Source organism: Centroberyx gerrardi, chromosome 2, assembly GCF_048128805.1.
Source record: "Centroberyx gerrardi isolate f3 chromosome 2, fCenGer3.hap1.cur.20231027, whole genome shotgun sequence".
NCBI lineage: Eukaryota > Metazoa > Chordata > Actinopteri > Beryciformes > Berycidae > Centroberyx > Centroberyx gerrardi.
In genome coordinates, this window is record NC_135998.1 from 18,675,563 (window position 1) to 18,698,174 (window position 22,612).

The 22,612-nt window shown below is 39.2% G+C and overlaps 1 protein-coding gene and 1 non-coding gene across 2 annotated transcripts in view; both read right to left on the reverse strand.

Annotated features, from left to right (window-relative positions):
* astn2 (astrotactin 2) overlaps positions 1-22,612 on the reverse strand; it is a 441,429-nt gene that overhangs the window by 249,358 nt on the left and 169,459 nt on the right. The window contains exons 6-7 of the mRNA XM_078288520.1: positions 8,151-8,258; positions 3,803-3,949 (exon numbers count right to left, since the gene is read on the reverse strand). Of these exons, the coding sequence (XP_078144646.1) occupies positions 3,803-3,949; positions 8,151-8,258 (255 nt within the window). The remainder of the gene's footprint in view (positions 1-3,802; positions 3,950-8,150; positions 8,259-22,612) is intronic.
* Positions 13,581-13,744, reverse strand: LOC139922202 (U1 spliceosomal RNA). The gene has a single exon (XR_011785135.2). It is a non-coding gene; the product is annotated as a U1 spliceosomal RNA (small nuclear RNA).

The following is a 22,612-nucleotide window of genomic DNA, read 5'->3' on the forward strand; positions in this document are numbered from 1 at the left end:
TAATTGGCGTAGAGGAATGACTATAGGAGCTATAGGATTTCACAAACCAGTCAGTAAACACTATGCTCACTGACACTGACTTAACATTCTACCCTACTGCTCCCAGACCAATCGTTAGACCCTGATCACTAAACAGATTATCCCTAATTGATGCCAATGACTTTTGGTTTCAAAGGGAGCACTGTGGAGATTGTGTTTCAGCTCTCTGTGTGGATATAGATCCTAATAGCAGTTATACGGTTTGTGAGTGCACATTATTGGGTGTTGGATGGAGAAAAAAATATAGGTATAAATGTGTTAAAGTGAATTTGAGGTGTATTTTTCAAAGACTAGGTTGTGACCCAAATGTGGATTTTAAAATTTAGTTAGACAAGCCTAGACAATAGGCATCAAAAAAATTACATTTGAGTCATAGGGAAAGTTCTAGAGGCAATATTAATAATGTAGTGTAATGTGACATTTTATTTATCCCAATAGAGAGATTCATGTCTAGAGAAAAAGAGAAAAACCTAATTTAAACTGCAGGGCAGCAGGATGGCGTAACGATTACAAAGACCTTACTTCAACTGGGAGGCCTGGATTTAAGTGTACTTGAGTGAGACACTGAATTCCTGCCAGCTCCATTTGTCTGTACCTGACCCTGTACTGTGACCTCCTCCCTGTGGAGGAGGGAAAACAAAGAGGCAAATTTCTCCTTCAGGTAATCAATAATGCATTACAAAATTTGTTAACACTTTATAATATCAATCACTACTAAAGGGGCGAAATAATCATTATTTACTATTGATTAATTATTAATTAACAATTTAAGAATTAAGAAATTAAATGAATGATTTGTAATTGCCTTACGATTTGCTAGTAATTTGTTATTATCCAAGTTAATCATATTTAAATACCTAAGTATTCATAAATGAGTAACACATGTTACTTTACTTGCATCTGATGACCACTGAAAATGGCTATCAGATGAAAGATGGCATAATGCTGACATTGTTCAGTCACTGAATTGCCTTTTTTATTCCATCTCTATGTTGATTCTATTTTGGCAGTATGCCCAGGTAAATTAACACTTGTGCAAGTAAATTACTGTTTTAGATTTATTGGTCATGAATGATGAATTTATCCATGGGCGTAAATTCAGGTGGGGATGATGGGGATATGTCCCCTCCACTTTTTTGATGACCTAAAATTGTCTTTATCACCAATTTGATATTAAAATGTGTAAGAAGAGGTAGCGTGAATTTGTTCTAAAGTTGACATCATATGCTGGCCATTATTATTAGTCAGCCAGTCTAGCTTGTACTGTTTCAAATCCTATCTGTGTGGCTAATAGCAGTGTATAGCTACACAACTACATCAGTTTATTTTCTTGCAGTTACTTAAACATTAAGACAAACATCATGCTAAACCACCCAAGCTGGGAAAAAGACTGAACAGATAAAATAACTCTTCAGGGTACTTGCCACTTTCTATTTACTTACTCCAAACAAATGTGAAGATTTACTCAACTGAAGAAATATCAAGTAGATAGCACTCTTTTATGTTTTGGTGTGTTAAATCGCTTGACTGTCTTAACTGCTTCTATCCTCCTAAGCCCCGCCCTCCAGCCAATCATAATGTGAGGTTTAGGCTCACAGGTTAAAAGTGACCAATCACATTTTTAAACAAGAAGGAAGGCTGGTTGTGCTCTACCTGTGTGTAAAGCAGGAAATACCCTCAAGCTTTATATGTTTATTTAGTCTGTAGCCTATTTCAGTATCGCGTGCTACTGTTTCTCAGCATGTTGGTCTTTGGGTTCTTCTGACAAAGAGAAACTTTCATCTAGTTACACTGGTAACATGCCATTTTGTGCATACACACACACAAAATTCGGCACAAAAAATTACATTTATAAAAATTCTACATGCTTTGCAACTTTGCAACACAGACTTTTCTGAGTCAGCTGAGCCCACTAGCAAAGTGGGAAAGATATTTTTTTTTTGTAGCCTTAATCTTTTCAGTACACCATGTTAACCTAGCAGCGTATTACTTCTCAACAGTTTCATGATATCATTTATAGGTGTGAGTGTTTAACATTAGGTTTATATATTGTCACCTAAATCATATAGTATTGTGGAATATCAATAATGTACATATCAGGTGATAAATTAGACCTACACATTTTATCAATCAATAGGCTATTATGGCTCATGCTATATAGTGATGTGTGATGGCTGTGTGTAACGATACAATGGCTGCTTTGGCACTGTTAGAGGATGTTGCCAGTGCAAGACAGTGAGTCTTTAGAGACTGTGTATATTGTTAAGTAGAGTGGGCAGTGACTGGTTGAATTTACTGCCATAAATCACTACAAACGGTCAATGTTATCTAAACAGCTGGCTGCTCAGCTAGTTGGAGTAGTGTTATTCACTAGCTTGTTAATTCAGAAATGCCCTCTCAAACTCCAAAAAGCTCTGTGAACAGATGTAACTGAATGACTTAAAGTAACGGCTTGCTATATGAAAATATTTATTACAAGAGGATAAATTTGGCCTGTATTCTGGCTCAAACGAGTTGCTAGTACTCCATTCATGTTTGGGCAACACAATCCTAGCATGGATTTCATTTTCACCAATACATTTATCAACTGTAACATATTCAAAATCACGTTATTATTAGTTAATAAAAAGGGATTTTTTTTTAGTCTGAAGTTCATGTCACTCAATATGTGTGTTGACATACCTATGGATTTTAAAAATGAAAATGTTACATTTGTACAGTTGATTTTACAAAAATAACTAAAAAATAAAATAGATTTAGATGGCGGTTTTTATCAAAAATGTACCAAACCATCACCTACAAATGTAAATAAAGTACATACCAAACTGTAAGTTTTGTGAACTATTCCACTCCTATTGTGTATGCATGTGCACACCTGAAAGTGGATTTGTGGGTGTGTAAGTGGACTAGAATGATGCCCTAGAGGCAAGAGCACCTGTTCTGCTGATATGTGGATGCATAGCTTTAGGAGATAAGGCAATCATTAATTAAATTGCCTGAGCTCTTCATAATGTCTCCACTCCCTCCATGCTTTCTACTTTGGCCTCTCTCCTTTCATCAAATCCCTCTCTCTCCTCACGGTGAGGGTTACGCCACTGGTATCCTGCCAACTCCAGACCCATGGACCCAACTTGCACTTATCCCTTAGCCAACGAGGATTTTAAAATAGGCGGCGTGGCGAGTCTCCAGGTACTTAAATGCCTACATATTTGATAATCTCAAATTTGCATTCGCTTACATCTTTTCTTACTGTCTCCCTGTTAAGCATACAGACTGTCGACAGCTAACAATATTATCAACTCTGACATTTTGCAAAGTGTGAGTTTTTATTGAGATGGGGTTAATTGAGGACAAGACCAGGTTAATTTATGCTCGTCGCTCAATATTCATTTTTGTTACGATGCTTTCACATTGGAGGCCAATCAAGTATAGCTTGTTAGTAAAGAGTCTGGCAGAAATAGGACTTATGTACTCCAACAGAATGGAGTACAGCACAGTAATTCAGCTGCATGACATGATTTCCATTTTATATTTTAGGCATTTCACTGACGCCCTTTTTCCTTAGGGACTAGCAATGAGTGCAAACATAGAAGTAGTGAACCTTCCAATCTATGTGGTGTCTAGTAAAAGAGAAGCACAATGGGCAATAAAACAATCCTAAAAAGGAAGGTAGGGGTAGGTGATGAACATTGAGCATTTCTTTTTCAGATATTCACAATCAGTTGAAAAGTTTGCCCAGGTCTATTGGATGTGTTGCACTTACCATCAGCGATAAAGTGCTCAGGCACATGGAGGGTCACCTTGACAGTGAGGGGGCAGGAATTCTGCGTAGCATAGACAATGGCAACGGCACATGTGCTGATGGTGATCAACGTCAGGGTGACCTTATTTAGAGGACTATGTGGGTGGCCTGCAGGTAGAGACAGAGAAAAGGGAAAGGGAAAATGGGACATTTGTTTTGAACAGGGTATAAGACAGATGAGTTAATGCGATCATCCTTGAGGAGAAATGGCAGCTTCATACTTTTGCACACAGAAACACAATGCACACGCACATGCACATACATACACACACACACATACACAAGCTTACACATGCTTAAAACAAAACCATATCCCCCACTTTAGCACTCGCCTTTGTTCAAAGTCAACCCTCTAACCAAGCCTCAAGCTTTGAAAACGTAGTTGGTTGTACTCCTGATTTATGAATTGAACCAGGGTTCCAGTTTGGCATGAGAAAATAAAAGATGACTTAGAAGGCCCAAGCTTCTTCCGAACAGCCTAGAATCCTCCATCAGTGTGATGTATGATCCTATTGCCACTGACAGGGTTATAGATTGGTTGTTTTGGTTGCCCTTTGGCTCTCTCAGGGCTCCTATTTCCAAGCCAGGACGAAGGGAGTGAAATTAGCCGCTTATCTTCTGTCTAGTGGTATTTATCATGAAAGACAAGTGGGCATGTGGAAAGCAGGCTTACCAGAACGTGAGAGGGATAAAGTAATGATAGTCTTAGTTTGTGAAATAGTTTTCTAACTATCTTTTTCTGTTTAAAAACTATTTAACCTGTTGAAAATTCACTCCTCTACTCTTCTTTCTTCCAAGCCTGGAAAATATCACACAAACTTTTGTGCTAATAGATTCATGAAATGTGTGAACAGTTGAAAACAGAACAGTTTGAATCAGTTCAAAAAACACCTGCAAGCACAAATAAGGACAAAGAGCTTTTATTTAGGATACCCACTAATGACATTGACCATACTGTACTGTGGGAGTGAGGAAGTCAGACAGGTAGGATGCGTGTATATGCATGTGTGCATTAATGTCTGTTCATACAATTTCTTTCCCAACTTTCCTTAAGCTGTAGAGTTGCCCAATTTACTAAAAAAAATAATAATACAAATCTCTCTCCGAGGGGTGTATTTGTAAAATCACACGTCTAGCACATAAACAAACACTAATAAAGCAGGTTCTAGCAATATACTGTATAAAAAACGAGTCATTCTGCTGAAATGTTTTTAAGTAAATCACTTTCTTTATGTTATTAAAGTGTTACACCAAAATCCAGTCGGAAGAATTTGGGTGTTTTTCAAACTGAAAGGTTTAATAGCATAAAGAAAGCGATCCACTTTCAGCAGAATGACTAGTTTTTTTTTTATATATTGTCAAAGCCTGCTTTGTTCGCGTCATCTGCTAGAGGTGTGATTTTCAGAGCTGTTTCTCTGCACTATGGCAGTGAATGTAGAGAGAAAAAAAAGCAATTCTCCAATCGCCTCTTCCGGAGACAGATAACAGAGAATCACAGATTTTGGGATTATATCATGGCCACAAAGCTACACAACCCAAAGTACTACCAAAGTTCAACATCACTTTAAACAGATAATCTATTGGTTGATCATATTTATGTGCAAGTTCAGTGGACTAACTTGGTTTTGTATTGAATGTTGGATATTCAGTCATTTATTTTCATTACATCACCATCATTACTGAAACATTTAAGAGCATGTTGATGAATATATTTGACTCTGACCTCTTGCTATGTAACTCGGCTCCACTGAAAATGAGGCCCTGCCTCAATGTGACTCCAAGGTGAAATAAAGGCAAAATAAATATTTACAATCATGGGATTGGGGTTCAAATGCATGAGACTGAAGACACCATGATGTCCTGTGAGACCTGGTGACATAATTCCTTGGCACATTTGTGATATTAATACATGTTTTTCATTTTTAACGTTTACCTCATATATTCTGTCAGTCAGAAAAAACACCAAAGGAGTAAGTTTAAAAGTGTACTTTTATCAATCACCTGCGCAGTATGCAAAAGATCAAATGGAGTGTTGGCACAGAAATGCTAATACTGCTTGTGAATTTTATCAATAACTCTTCATATTTCCAGTCCAGACACGGACACAGAAGCTAGGCTCCCTGATAAATTGGCACACCATTCTAGTGGTTCCTGGGTGTAAGGACAGTAATGAGCAGAGTAACACCCACACTGTACTGTCAGCGTGGTGTGTGTGTGTGTGTGTGTGTGTGTGTGTTATGAATTAGACAAAAAGCTGCATTAGAAGTCAAGACAAGATAGCAGAATAGAGACTGCGGTGGACAGGTAGAGGATTGATTTGACATATATATAGAGAGGGAGAAATATGAGGATGTAACAGGGAAAAAAAACACTTGGTAAATATATATTATGTTCTGGAAAATGAATGAGTCAGAGAGAAAGAGCAGAAATATATAAAAATACAAAGGGAAACAGGATGTACAAGAAACACAGTACACTGTTCAATTTTACTGCAATTTCAACATGAATACATTTCCTAAGCCTGAACCCTCAAATTGGACAGTTAAAATGCAGCCAAAGAGCTAGTGACATGAGAGACCAGTCAAATCCTGACAGAAATAGAGATACAGGAAGAAAGTAGCCAAGGGCAGAATCAGAGAGACAGAGCAGGGACACTGAATCCACCCATACTGAATCACCTGTCTATATCCAACAAGCCTGTTATTGTGAATGGACAGAAACAACGTCTATGGCAACAGTGCCAGAGCTAATCCCATTGGGGTGTGAGTGGTGTCGCTGGGCTTGTGAAGGGGCCTTCAATTACCGTAAAAGCCCACTGAGTAGACTAAAGAATGCACACCCATGATGGCACACACTTATAGACGCAAACCAAACACTCACCGACGACAGACCCTGAGACAAATACAGAAGTGAAAGTAAAGCAAACAGCGGCCACACAAACAGAAGCTTATACACAAAACAAGCATATATTAAAAAAGCAAAAACTGCATAATCTGCAATATTAAAATTGTGCGAGCAAACAGGCCAAATCTCTTCCTCTTTCTCCCTGGCTCTTTTGTTTTTTCAATTTCCCTCTGTCCATCTAAGTAGCAGGCCGTAACCTTGACACAGTTCATGCTCATGCTATGCTAATGTCTTTTGCATTTGTGTGCCCAGTGTGCAGCTAATGAATGCTTACTGTGTCATTTTACCGAGAGAAGTTCAGCATAGCCAAAGGCACTAGTACACTGTCATCTCTCTCTCTCTCTCTCTCTCTCTCTCTCTCTCTCTCTCTCTCTCTCATTCACACACACACAGAGACAAATGGATAGAAAATCAAAATGGTGACATAAACCCACCATATGTATTCTACATGTGATGTATGTCAATTTATGTACGTGTTCCCATTCTTTCCCATCCTATTGTATGGACACACAAATTAACATAAACAGACCTACAGACCTCTCTCATGCACGTATTCACACAATCACCTCCTCTCTCTCTCCCTCCCTCTCTCTCCCTCCCCCCCCCCCCCCCTCTCTCTCTCAGTCACGCACACCATATATAGTTCACCATCACATATCACATGTCGGGGGTGCGGGGGCAAAATCATGCTTCCCATTATAGTTATTATTTGACACAGCTTTGCTTATCACCCAGCCTCCATTTACATCAGCTCATATATCTACTTTTGAGTGTCATTGAGCTGTGCCATGGAACAGCACTTAAAACCACACCGGGAATATGCATGACTCCTTTCTGCTTCCAGCTACGCTGACAAATCAAGAAATACCTAGTCTCATTTCACTCAGCTACTGTAGGTTCCTGTCCCAAACTCTCCTCATAGTCACTTGGCAATTTTTAATATACCCCTGGTGTCAAAGTAGTTAATTGAGCCATAAGCCATTTTCACAAAAGTGTCTGTTCAGTGTTTTTTCCTTCTTCCTTACTTAGTTTTTGGTTTTCTTTACAGTGCACTCGAGGTTCAGCCGCCTGTGAACGGGTCTCCAGTGACTGTGGGCTTCTCATTGTTGCCTTAGATTTGGTTGCTCCAGGCAAAATTTGGCCAAAGTTCAACAGAGAATTTTGGATTGAATTTAATATATATTTTTTTTATTGCCTTATTGTATGTCAGTCCGTTCGTAATTTATTGCCTTATCAGCAGCATGCAATTGATAAGAGGGACCTCTCTTGTGACTTTTCTAAGTTTATATATTTACACTATAATACATCTACAATGCTAATACACACACACTCTCTCACACACACACACACACACACACACACACAAGTACCCAAAGTACCCAAACGCATCTCCATTTCCTCTCACCTTTGCTGCGCCTGCGGCCCCTGTGCTGGTCTGTGTAAAACTTCATTTGGTTGTCATCTTCAGGCTCTGACCCTGAATCCCCTTGACGACCAAACACATCCCCAGATGCTGGCAGAAAGGAGACGGAAAGAAAAAGGTAGAAAGAAATATAAGGAGAATGAATGAAGTGGAAATAGTATGTCAGGTTACAGCGACGCTGGAGAATCAAGATGGTAGACTGTGTTAAAGCAATATCCCACTTAGTTTTAACATGGGGGTTATTTGGCACTTGACCGCCATGAAAACCAGAATATAAACTACTCACCAAGATCGACTACTACTCACCAACGATGCAGCTGGACGAGTTTGTAGCGTTTGGATTTTTATTTCCCATTCATTTGAATAAGGCCATGAAAATAGCCTGAAAACTGACATTTAACACGTTTGTGAACAGATTCAACAACAGATCCCACTTTTAAGATAATAAAGCAGTCCTGGGTTTACACTAAAATGAGCATTTAATAATAAAAGTAGATCCAGTCTCCCAAACAGGAACTATCTCTCCTAAATGGTATCCCTCCACTATGTTCTCTTCGATCAATAAAAATCTAAAACACTGGACCAACAGTCAATTGAAAATCACAGTAGTGGGATCTGTTGTTGAATCTGTTCACAAACATGTTAAATGACAGTTTTCAGGCTATTTTCGTGGCCTCATTCAAATGAATGTGAAGTAAAAAGCTGAACGCTACAAACTCGTCCAGCTGCATCCGATCTCGGTGATTAGTTTATAGTATGTTTTTTTTCGTCGTGGTCAAGTGCTGAATAACCCCCATGTTAAAACTAAGTGGAATATTGCTTTAAACTGTACAAATGCTAGTCCTTTAAAGTAATGAGTCCTTAGAAACTATAAATAGGATAGAATGGAGGGTAGAGAAAGCTCTTGACATTTATTTTCTAAGAAAGGGCAAGGCCTGTGTGAAAGTAAATCAAGAAAGGCTCTTCAGGGTAGTCATGGCCATTGTGATCATGGTGCGGCAGAAGGGCAAAGGGGTAACATGATATTTTGACAGGCAGGAACAAGATATGAATTGTCTATTTCTGCAGCAAAGTGAACCTGAGCAGGATGACAGACTCAAATTTTAGGAAGGGAGAATAAACTGAAGGCCTGTCTGGATTCAAAGAAATGTCAAAATACAACTGCAGCCATGTCAACATCAATTCAATTCCATTCAGTCCGAATTAAATAAACTTCAGTCCCATTCAGTTCAATTAAATCCAATTTTAATAATCACCATGGGTTTTTCACCAGTTTATTTACTGTATGGACAAGCATCTGCAATATCCTGGCTGATATCTGTATATACATTGTTGATAATTAACCATTGATGTTGTACTTTAAATCTAGGGGAAAATGCAATTTATTTACTGTAATTCTTTTGACAATGAGAAAAATCCTAAACAGACCACCTTTAAATATAATTGTATAAGGTCTGTATGGTTCTCAGCCTGTGTCCCATCCAAATTCCTAAGAAATGGAGTACTTTATCTTCGATTTTGATCCCAGTCTGTGATCAAATCCAAAAGTATTATCAGGATTTTTATCTAAATCTAATGGGACCCCAAAATCCTACTGTTCTGGGCTCTAAGACTCAAACAATCCCACTGAGTGTCCAACAGGCCTCTAGAAATCCTAGAACATTGGTTCCAAAACACAATATATTCCAATTAGATATTTCTGTTGGAATCCTAAAACACATTTGGTCCAGGGATATAATAACGTTCAACCCCAAAGCCGCATCTTTATCAGCTCGCATATTAACAGTCACCATGGTAACCTTTATACTGTTGTGCCAAATCATTCAGCACATTGAAACACATAATTTCAGATCACTTTATATTGCATAAGGAAACAGGCCAGCCCAGAACTGCCCAGCAATCTGGTTTTATTCACAAGCTATTGACCTTAAACAAAGATATTTTTTTATTACTGTGCATACTAACAAACACGTGGCTTTTTTGTCACATAATCTTTATTTTTCCTCTCAGAGCCTCTCAAGGTCCCAACCAAATGTAAAACAGCATGAAACATATTGAGAGTTTTCTTGTGTGTGTGTTTATTTCAAGCCTCATTCAAATTGACATGCACTCAGCTGGAGCTTTTTAGATCAAAACTGAAGCGTTCACCTCAAATCTTTCTACTCTCTCTATCTATCTCAAGGACTACAAACACGATCGCCCCTAAATGATAAGAGACCCTGAGGAAATTACATAAAAAAGGAATAAATATAATTACCAGAAAATGTCGGCCTGTCTTTTTTGAGTGATGCATTTGGTGGAAGGAGCTTCAAGAAAGGTATTCAGTGTATTAAATCAGTAAGTTAACTCAAAACAAAACAAAACGAAAACAAAATTATCATAGGGGACAGAAGCTGATTGAGCTCCATAGATGTCTCAATCTGTGAAATACCTGACAGGCAGAGAGTTTTCAATTTAGTAGATTTTGGTAGGAGATTGTTTGCCTGATTGTGTGGCTGTGCAAGGCACACACTTCAAGGTGTTTTATGAAGCATTTGCACTTGAAAGGCAGCCTACTAAGCAGGTTGAAAAGTTGACAGAGCATGCATCAAAAGCTTGAGGAAATGTAGAGATGAAGACAGCGGTTTGGCAATGGTGTGATATGATGATAAACAAAAAATAACATGCCGCTGTATTTCATTAAATAAAACATGTTCTACACGAGATGCAAAAAGCATAAATTATAAAATGATATTACTATATATTTATTATAAAAGTATACATTTTGTATATTTTCAACCTTTTTCAGGCTGATCTGTTGAACTGTCCCTGGTGCTCAAAATGAATATATATATATATATATATATATATTATTTTTTTATCTATCCCTTTGTCTCTCTGCTCCTCTCTCTCTCTTGCTCAGTCTCTGTGTCCGTCTCCATCCGCTGCCTCTCTGGGCATGTTCTAACATGATGCATAAATTCATAACCAATTTTACACCACATTGCCTCAGCTTCACTCTCCAAATACAGCCAGACTCCCAACCCGTTTAAGTGCACCAGACCAAAAGAATGACTAAAACTTTCAGCGCGCACTTTTTTTTCTCAGTACTGATAGAACTTTTAACCATGAGTCAAATCTTTATGGCCCAGACAAATTTTCATGAGTTATGGCTTACAATATTCATGAAGTCAATAAAAGAGGGTATTTCATCTGGCATTGCTTGGCATTTGCCAAGAAATGATGGCTGTGGTCTAGTGAAGGAGAGAGAGAGAATACTTCTCTATCACTGGCAATAAACTAGGCTCCAATTTTTTTAAGAAAGATGGGAGTTTCAGAGCAAAGAGGGACTTGGGGAAAACAAGCAATTCAGGTGGATGAGAGGCCTCTTCAGTAACAGGCTGACAGAGCTTATCTCCTTTCTTCTTCTGTCTTCTTGACAGAGTGCTTATATCCTGTCTATATTCTGGTTAGCCAGCCATCAGTCCAATGGTCTTGATGGAAATGGGGCATTAGGGGCCCAAGGACCAATTCCAAGCTAAACACTTTACCCAGGCTGAAAGTCTAACTTTGCCCTCAGTTGCAAAAAATCTAACTCACTCTGAACTTTTGGGAGGCAAAATAGAGGTCAAGGTTTCTTATCTTTTCTTTTTTTCTCTTCTTTTGTCTTCTCTTTTTACTTATCTTTCACACTACCCACCCCATTATCCATAGGTCCAAAGACAGGGGGGAGTGGCCATCGGGAGAACTGGGAGTTTTCCCGATGGGCCATTGCTCTGTATGGGTCGGAAGGATAAAATCAAAATAAATAAAATAAAAAAAACATGAGTAAGGTATCTCTGCAGACCGGAGAGTTTGAATGGGTGGGGTAACTGTCAATCATTTTTTAATTTGACAAAGGCCTGCAATAACCAACCAATAAACCAAATATTAATTTGGCCAATCATCAGCCAGAATCAGCTGTCAATCATTTTGTAATTTTTTCTCGATTTTTCATTTCCCCCCTTCTTGGTAAACGCAGAGAATGAAACAGCGGACTTTTGTTACAGTGACAAGACTGAAGAAATGAATTGCTGACATCCGTCTAAAACATATAAACCAAACTGCGTCCCTTTTTATGTATCCTGAAGTTCAAATATATTGTATGTGGAAAACATTGCATTACATATGAAAACATAAAGTTAACTGCTTTTCGGAGAGACTTGTGTGTGTGCGCTTTTGCAAAAAAGGTTTAACAATAAATCTGCAGTTTGTGTGAAAACAGTTGAATAGCGCTTATGGTTGTGTTGAGTCTGTCTTTTGGTAGCTAATGTAATGGTTTGGGATGTTTTGTTTATACAACTGTTTTTAGTGTTTAAGCGATTGTGAAAAACTGTAATATAACTTGAACCTCCAAGTTGCCATACAAGTTGTTACTCTCCTTTCTACTCTCCTGAAATTCCTGGTCAGATTTAGTGTCTCAATCAAATATCTAGTTGTAACATTGGCTGGACAGACAGAAACCTTCCTGGAAAAAATGAAAAAGACATTATTTTTCTTACCTTTCCTTCCCCTGAATCTCTTTTCCTTTGTGTATAAGGAAATCCATTGCCTTGTGTGGCTCGAGTAAGTTAGAGACAAAGATGTTCTTTTACCCCTAAGCATCTCCTGCCTCCCACTTGCATTGCATTTTCAGTCACGTACTATGAGAGGCACAATTAATAAGAGCTTTAGGCTGTTAATTGGCAGTGTCCCAATGTGTAGCCATGATCTATAATCATCCCTATGGGGGTCGGACTTTTGCCTGTCAGAGGGGTAAATGTTTACGAGTCATTATTGTCTTACAGATCATATGTTGCATGGGGACAGGATATTGACACACCACCACCAGCCCTATTACATATTTTCTGTTCCCATGCATCTTTATTGTGATTGCTGTCAACATGTGACAGATTTCTTCTCAGATACTCTGTAGCTACCCCAAAAAAAAGATATTGATTTTCTATCCGTCCTTTTCCCCCTTTCCACTCTGGAAGATTAAGAAGTCTAATCACTGTGATCTTGGGGATTATACAAGCTAAACATACATAAAACCATGAGGAAATTAGATGGGTATTATTAGCAGGACGTCATCTCTTTAAGGTGTGACTTAGGTTATATAGTAAACAGAGGACCACATTAGGACCTAGTTATCTTATTTAAAGCCCCTACATATAGAATATTTACCTCAATATATCATTCTTGAATTAATTCTGATACCATAGTATAATGGCTGTAGAAAAATGAGACCATCATGGTGTAAATTGGTTAATTCTATGTGTTGCTCTCTATGTGTTTATTCTATTTGTCCCGATGTACGATTTGGCGCAAAATGTGCAGGATTGACATATTAGATTAGATTAGATTAGATTCAACTTTATTGTCATTGCACAGAGTACAACGAAATGCAGTAAAAAGGGGAGAGCGCGAACGCAGTCCCCCACTACCAGAAATTATGCAGTCGAGATTCCCACATTTGGGGAATTCGCAGGGGTCAGCACAACCGGAGTGCAATGGCTGAGCCTCGCCCTGGGTGAACCACCTTCTTGATCATGGTATCTCCCCTGCCAGGTAAGTATCTATATATGGCTAAGTATATATGGCACAAAGATACAGCCTCAACCAAAAGAGAAACGGGACTCTGTGCTTATTAGTACGGAAACAAATACACAGGTAAGTACAGATGCTGTTCTGTCCCACATCACTTAGCTAAGTGTGCAGCATCAACTGCTGCTGTGTTACTCCAGTCCTGGAACAATCAGGATAACCACATCATTAACCCAATGTGTTGTCAATAAGTATAGATCCACTCTACTTTACAGCTACGCTCTGGTAGGTTAGCTGTCTTTCAGTATCATAGTAGCATGTGTGCCAAAATATTTTGTTACCTTTGCCCAAACTTAATAAATTCCACATTAGGCAAAACTGCTTTGCTAGTTAAATCTAGTTGGAACTAAAATATACACTAGCAAAAACAGTTTGTGTCATGCATAGAATAGCCACTGCAGTTACAAACACACATTGTGGTACGAACACTAGGCGAGCGAGCATCACACAATACAAGATGAGAGAGCGCCGTTTTCTTATTATTGGACAAACTTAAAGATGACCAACAGAGTTTTCAGGCACTAGTAGCACTACTGAGCAAAGTGGATCCCCGTACAACAACAAAAACACTTGTCATGTGGTTTTCAAGCACGCTCAGTAACCATGTTGGCAGAAGAAAGAGACACAGCTGAGTTTGGGAAAGCAAAGAAACAAAAACTCAGTGTGGAGAAAACGCACGGATAAAAGGAGACATCACATTAATACTGGAGAAGCTTTTGATCAGTGGAGAAAAGCTAGAGAAAGCATTTTGTACCAATGCAGTATTCTTCTTACTTGACTGGTAAGTGAGCTTGCTAGATCGTCTAGATATGTTACTTGTGTTACAATCCTGTATTGAGCTGGAAATTCTAGTAAATTATGTGCCGATGGGTGAAGCAGCTGATATGGTTACCTGAAATGCCTGCAGCTTATAGGCCGTCAATCAAATGAAGGGGTGGGAGCTTCCTCTCCAAGCCACTGCACTCAGATCCACATGTAAACACTGTAGCCTTGTAAACGTTAAAAATTAAGAATTTCTGAACGTCTTTGAAGGTAATAAATTTATTCAACATAGTCACTGGGGTCTAACAACATACTCTAGGCCTGTACGAGTGAAATAATGAATGTAAACAAATCCATATAATCTTTAATACATTCCATACTGGCAATATGTATATACATTTTTTTTTGTCATGCATAGATTAGCCATCGTAGTTGCAAAGGTGTATGTAATACCGCGCGAGCGAGCATCACTCAATATAGTGAGAGAGCGATGTTAGACTGACTGATTGACTGGCTGACCTGAATTTGGCTCCTGATGAATACATCTTGTGCCGTGGGAAAAATAACTTGCCTTCTTACATTCCAGTTCCATTATTCAGTTTGCAGTATAACACGACACAGAGATTAAGGGAGATTTTTTTTTTTATTGCAAGGATCAGGTTTAGAATGTTGTATTAATCTGTTTATTCAATTTTTGAACTCTCGGAAGGTTAAGGTTCCAATCCCTGACAATTGTCATTCTTCTCTCTCTCTCTCTCTCTCTCTCTCTCTCTCTCTCTCTCTCTCTCTCTCTCTCTCTCTCTCACACACACAGGGGACATGTTCCAATTTGATTAGCAAATTGAGCTCCAGAGGCTTGGAGACGACGGGCAAAATACCACTAGCGACTGACAGATCAAACGAGGAGGGATGAGCGCAAAAAAAGGAAAGGGTGGAGAGAAGTGGAAAATATCACTTCCTTAACATGTTGGGAATTCAATTTAACTATATGGGTGTGTAGAGCAACCATGTAGCGAAGGATGAAGGGACCATGACATATGGAAACATCCTTTGGTATTAGAGGGTTGTACAGAGACATTACAAATGAGACTGTAAAACTGAGGTACCACTCCCAAATGAGTCTGGGGTGTGTGTGTGTGTGTGTGTGTGTGTGTGTGTGTGGGGGGGGGGGGGGGGGGGGGGGGGGGGTTATTTGAATTGAGACATACTGTAGATTCTAAATGCACAAGGAATCATGTCCTCCCAGTCATGAAAACAATGAACACGTACCAGATTTAAAATCAACTTTATCTTTATTTTTGACCCCCTGTCAGTATTTCCTAATGTTGTCAAGATTGCAGTCGCTGACTAACCTAAACACCTAAATAAATAGTGTGCACATTTAATGTTTTACATCTACCATTTCTGTGTAATGTGAAAGGACAAATAAAGTCAAATAAGTCACTTTGTATCAGCTTAGTTGGCCATCAAAGTATACTGGAAAATACAAGGAGGAAGACAGTGTAGTGAGCAGTCGTGGTTTGCAATGGCATGAAGTAAATAATAAATTGAGGTTGCTAATGGACTTACTTGAAAGACTACTTGCTAACTAAAATATCAATGTTTTACACAAGTCATGCTGACATTATGTCTTTAAGGTTGTTTTTTTTTTAGGGTTGTACAGTCAAGGCGGAGTGTTCTTTTGTTAAGGCAGCTATCTATGCTGCGCTGCGGGAAACCCTGAGTGTCTTGCACTAGGCTACATTTTAAATTACCAAATATCAAGGTAATTTAAATCAGCAAAAAATAAATAAATAAATAACTAATTCCACCGGCGATGGATCCAGCATATCGCTGATCCCTGATGTTTTCATCAAATTGCCCAACCTTAGCATGCACACGCACATGCACGCACACGCGCGCGCGCACTCACACACACACACACACATCAGTTACACAGGCTATACACAGGTAGAAAAACACTCGGATCATGACCACATTGCAATTTTTGTAATACACACTCAGGCATCCACACACGCCCACACATACAGCAGCCAAATAACAAGCAGGTCAACTGAAGTACCATTTACCCTCTTTCTATCCTCTTTCTCTGAGTCTTTCTCTCTCTCCTCATCTGTCCATCTCCCTCTGTCTTGATCTTCCCACTCTCTCCCTGAAGGGCACTACCATTGTCCAAAACCAAGTCTCCATAAAAGCAACAACTCCCGGAACACTGAGGCTAAGCTCCAGCACGTCAGCACTAAAATTTTTCATTACTAGGGCCTGCCTATCTCACTTTCTCAGTCCTGACATCCTGTTGGTGAATTTCTAACACCTCTCGCTCTCTTTCACACACACATCTTTCCATCTCCTTTCCCTCCATCTGCTTTCTCACCAAAACACTGCCTGCAACCAACACAAAAGAGAGAAAAATTGACAACTGATTAATTTCCCCCTCCAAAAGAAATGTGCTCCATCTACAGTTAAAAATAAAATGAGTTAAGTGTTCTAATTACAGCTCACATTCAATCAACACCTTGGAATCTCACAGCTCTAGATGTATTCTTACCACCATGAATTATTCATCTGTACATCACAGTCTCAAGAGAAGTGTATTGAGTTCTTAAGGCAAAGACACCTGCTGTCACCTTTAAGATTCCCCCTCAAGGTTGACAATTGTGTTATTTTGTGCAAAAACACATATGCTCACAGACTGTAAAATCAAGTATCACCTCATATATTGTGTTGTGGAATCAATATGCAGGGCATAAATTACAGATGCAGCCAAATAAAAGATGCTGCACAGTGTGCTAGACTGTGGAATGTATCAGCAAGTTGTAGAAATGGTTGGATAGTTTTCTGTGCTGTGTATTGAGTTTTTGCTGAGGCATAATGCTACTAAATGCAAAATATCTTGAGTAATATATAACCGTAACATTTCAGACCAAGTAAACACAATTAAGAAAATTGATATGAAAAACATTTTTTTTTACCATTTAAATTTACATTTTACCATTTTATTTTTATTTTTTTTGCACAGGTGTAGGTAGACTGTGAGAGAGCAAAAGTTTAGAGGGAGCAGTTGAATGAAAACGAGAAGAGGGGGAAAGAGGGGAAGAGAAAAGGGGAATCTAGAAAATGATGTGCAGGGAAAGGGAGTGACTGGGGGAGAAAGAGAGGATGTCATAATGATATACTGAAAGCAAGAAGGACATGAGGTGACCTACAAGGGTTTAGATGAGAGAGAGACAGAGCAAGACGGAGAGAGTGACGAATATTGACTCTTATACAGGGAGAGAAGGCACACATAGCTGAGTTGGAGGGAAAATTAGCCAGAGGGAGAGAAGGTGAAGGTAGACTGTTTTCCAATCTGGTCTATAATGAGAATGATTAAGGGCTATAGGAAAGCAGGGAGGCGAGGTGGAGATGAGTTCATTGTGAACAGTAAAAGCTAATCATTTTCTGCATAGGAGGAGGGGAGGGGAGATCATACTCTGGTAGTAGTATCATATTCTTCACACCAACACACACACACACATACACACACACAAAAAAAAAAAAATAGCTATCACCAGCAAACCTAATGGACCGCATATATGCCTGGAAATTATGGAGGGAGAAAGAGAGAGACACAGAACTGTATGGGGCTCCAGTGCTCCACAGCCCCCTCAACACCCCTTTGTCTCTCCACATTACACCCATAACCCCCATCCCACTGCTGTGAAACAGAGACAAAGGACCTCTCCTACACCTACCCACACCCAAGCCCCATCCATAGCAACAGCTGTGACCCCTTGCTCTGCCACATCAGAGCTGTGGAAAGAGAAATGCTACATCACCTTGAACACTGGGTAACTGGTTTGATATGACCAGTTAACAATAGAAACATGTTTCTTTAACTGTGTGTACATGCATTTGGTGAAACTCTACCACACCAACTATCCCTAAACAAACCAACCAAGTTAGGTATTCCATCTCTATCAAGCTTCACAGTAGGCCTGTACATGTTAATGGTGGAATCAGAGGTGACTCTATAGGAAGATTCAGACAATTCTGAGCTCTTGTCTGTGATTGTAACCAATCACAGACATATGATATCTGTTGAGCTCGTTGAGTGCACTGGCAAATCAGAGGCATTCACATTATATGACCAATCCCGAGCCGTTGCTGAACCTGCATGAGCATCTTATGAGAACTGTGGATTTCTCCTCTGTTTGCGGTAGGCCTTGATTACAATGAGTAACGCTGAATAAGAGTTTTGTTTCATGATGCTGCTAAGAGGGGCAATGTTAAGTTGAAAACATATTTATGTTGATTTATTGATGTTTAAAAGTGCAATTAAGTAATTTCAGTGCTCAATGTATAGAAATTGATCTAAATCAATCTCTAATGCGCCTAATGAGGTGTGTCAACACTCAGATAGAGAGTTAAGTGCAGAGACTGGCATATTGCCCATGGATTCCACTGAACACTCTGCTCTCACTGTAGGTACGGACAAGTAATTATTCCTATTGAAATGAACCCCGCCCCCACCCCCCAAACCCACCCCCCAACTACCACCGCCAAATTCAACCTGTGGGAAAACTCTGGATTTGTTTTGGTTGTGTATACAGAATACAGTATATGCAGTTGGCAACACAAAATAGGTATTTAATTGCAATTCTATTAATCAAAATTATAATCGCAATTACAATATCAAGGAAATGAATCGGCAGTTATAGTTTTTGTGATAATCATGTAGCCCTACCTGGAAGAAAATCAAAATCTAAAAAAAACATACTGAATTCTTTCCTCAGAGAAGTGTCCATCAAGGGTAGAGCTGGAGTCCAATATTGTTCTTCATGTAATCATTATTAAAAAAAAATGTATCTGACCATGTAGTCTGTGGGCATATGGATGAGTGTTCTTTATTTTACTTATGTGATTGTAATAACATTGTAATACCTTTACTGATCCCCACAGAATTATTTTTTTTCGCTTGCCCCCTTCAACAAGGAGGTCAGAGTGCAGGATAAGACACAGAGCAGCGCCCCTGGAGCTGCTAGGGACACACTGTCTTCCTCTGGGACACTTTGGCAGGGCAGATGCTTGTCAACACGTCCTTCAACCTGGATCCCCCAGTTGAAGGGCAGTTTCACTACTGACTATGCCAACCTGCTGCCCCTGCTCCTGATATACATGTGCATATATGTTTGCATTTTAACGTGCCTTTCTGCATTCAACACATTTGACAGAGTTCATTTTTTACTGAAGCAATCATACCTGCCAAACCATGTTCACCCTATTAGAAGTGAAAAGGTTAAGTGTGGCTTTTCCAGAATAACACAGCTATAATTATACAGACATGTGGATATATAAAAGCGTGCAAAGGGGGCAGGAGAACACTGCCAAGATGCAAGAGAGTCTGACATGACAACTGTGAAAGGGGAGATCTTTCAAAGGTCACGGTGCGTGTCTGTGTGTGTGTGTGTGCGTATGTGAAGCAGGCAGAGAGAAAACATGTGAGAGAAATAGTGTAAGAGAGAGAGGCAAGTGTGAGTATCTGTGTTTGTGATTGCCAATATGTACTGTATGTTGACATGCAGCTTGTGTATTTGTATGCTCCTGTGTTCATATTAGGGCTGAACGATTTTGAAAAAATATCTAATTGCGATTATTTTGACTGATATTGCAATTGTGATATGATTTGCGATATTAGAGGGAATGATCATTTTTACATCATTATTCTCATTTTCATTGAAAAACATATTAAAATGATTATGGTGTGATTTTTGCGGGGATCTGTAGCAAACAAAGATATTTTCTTAAGTCTGTAGAATATGATGTGTAGGCCAGGACATCTCTGCAGCACGACAATATTTAATTTAAAATGGTATTTTGACACACATTTCGTCTTTAACAAATATTGCGCCTCCTGCGATTGTAAAATTGCAGTAGGCCATATTGCGATTTTGATAAAATTTCGATTAATTGTTCAGCCCTAGTTCATATATGTGTGCATGTGTGTGCATGCTCATTTACACATATACAGTATATGTGCCTCATATGCTCATATATGTGTGCCTGTGTGTGTCATTGTGAGCAAATTCAGCTGACAGCAACACCAGTCTCTACATGGCTCAGCAAATGCTAATCACATTAGGGCACAGCTGCATTCAGCAGTCACTATCTCTGACACCAGCAAGCTAAATATTTCCTACTCAAACCCAGTACAAACCGGCGTCTACATTCATGTTGAATGAAACACAGATGAAGCCAATGAAACTATTGGGACTAAGGTAAGGCTGGGTGTAAGGCTGTTCATTGCATTCTGATGGGGCGGCATATTCATCTCTTTCCTTGTTCTCTCTCTTTTTTTGTCAGATGGCAACTTCAGATGTAATATATTTGCTCAGATTTATTTTTTTTAATATATTTTTCTAGTACAAGTACAACTCGGTGATGACAATGTCTCGAATCTGCTGTTGCAACCTTCAGATGCCGTGTTGTACGTTACAAATGGCGAATTGCGCTCTCACTTTTGCGGCAATTGTTTTGGAACATTTGGTGAAAAAGTGAGTTGTAGACCTGCAAGTTTGCAGCTTCTCTGACATCCATTCAAATCTTTTCTGTGATTTGAAATCGAAAACACGATTGTGTGAATATTTTATGTGTACATTTCAACATTCAAATTGTCAGGTGTTTTGGTACAATAATGCCGTCATGCATATACCACTAGTCCAAGCAGATCACATTGATGGACAGGTACTGATAAAGAGTGTGTTGATTGGAATTAATATGCTGCATTAAGGTACATGTTTGTTGACACCATTCGAGTCATAATGTCCCATGATTCCTCATTGTTTCAGTGCCATTACAGGATCTAGGCAAGAGACTGATTATACTACATGTGGGGGCTGCATGTGATTTTTCATTGAAGTATTTTTTATTTTTTTTACTTTTATTAACATTGCTAACAAATGCTAACTAATTTTGCTTCAAATATCTCAGTAAACAAACCACCAAAGTAAAGTTCTTTGTGGATGGACTGAGATATCTTCATGTTCATGAATGATTAGTAAGGCTTTAAGACTAAACTACCCCCTTAAGTAAGAGAGCTGTGAGAGAGTGGTGAAAAGCTGGTATGAGGATGGTGTGGGCATGAATTGATGGCACTCTCACACCACGCCTTGGGCAGTCCACCAAAGAATACATCAAGAGTCTGCTAGGCAGCAGTTTGACTGGGCCCGGATCAGGCAGAAAAGCCTTAGGCATACCGTCCAGCCTTGCTGCACCAAGCACAGGGATTTAACATTGTAAACCAGGAAATCTGAGAAAGAATGGGTGATTTACTTTCTGGTTTCAATTCTGTCTGTCACAGTTTGCCTGTCTGGTTGTCTAATAGGAAACTGGATCTAATGTATGTCCACAGGTATGTCACAGTACTCTGTCTCTGTCTATGTCTCTGTCTGTCTCTTTCCCTCCCTTATCTCCCATTGCTCTCTTTGCTCATCCAAAAAAAAACAGCCCACTATTGTTTTACTATACAGCTATACAGTATATTTTAATAAGCTGTGCATGCACATACACACACACACACACACACACACACACACACACACACACACACACACACACACACACACACACACAATAACCCCATATACGCAAACAACCTAGCTATATCAAAAAAATATTGCAGAGGGCATCACAATATATGCATCCACTGACACATTTTACAACCCAAATTCATGTCCTCGTATATATTTGTTATAGATGGAGAGCAAAAGACTGGAGAGGGTGGGAAACTTAATAGGCAACACTTGGCTCTTGTACTTGAGTGGTTTTGCAGTACAACTCCTGTATCTCTCCATTTTTCTCTCTTCTGCATCAAGAGCACACCCATCATTTTGGAGCTAATCTGCAAATGATAAAGGGGAAGGAGAGCACTTAGGGATTTTGGATATGTGATTCATCAAAAGGTGTGACAGATAGCTATTGAGGTGAACTCAAATGCAGTGGCCCTTGGCAACCTGCTATCTGTGGGTTTCACACCTTTTACCACCTGTCATGTGAAGTTCCAAAATGGTCATTTTGGGTCATTTGTATACATCCCCTGC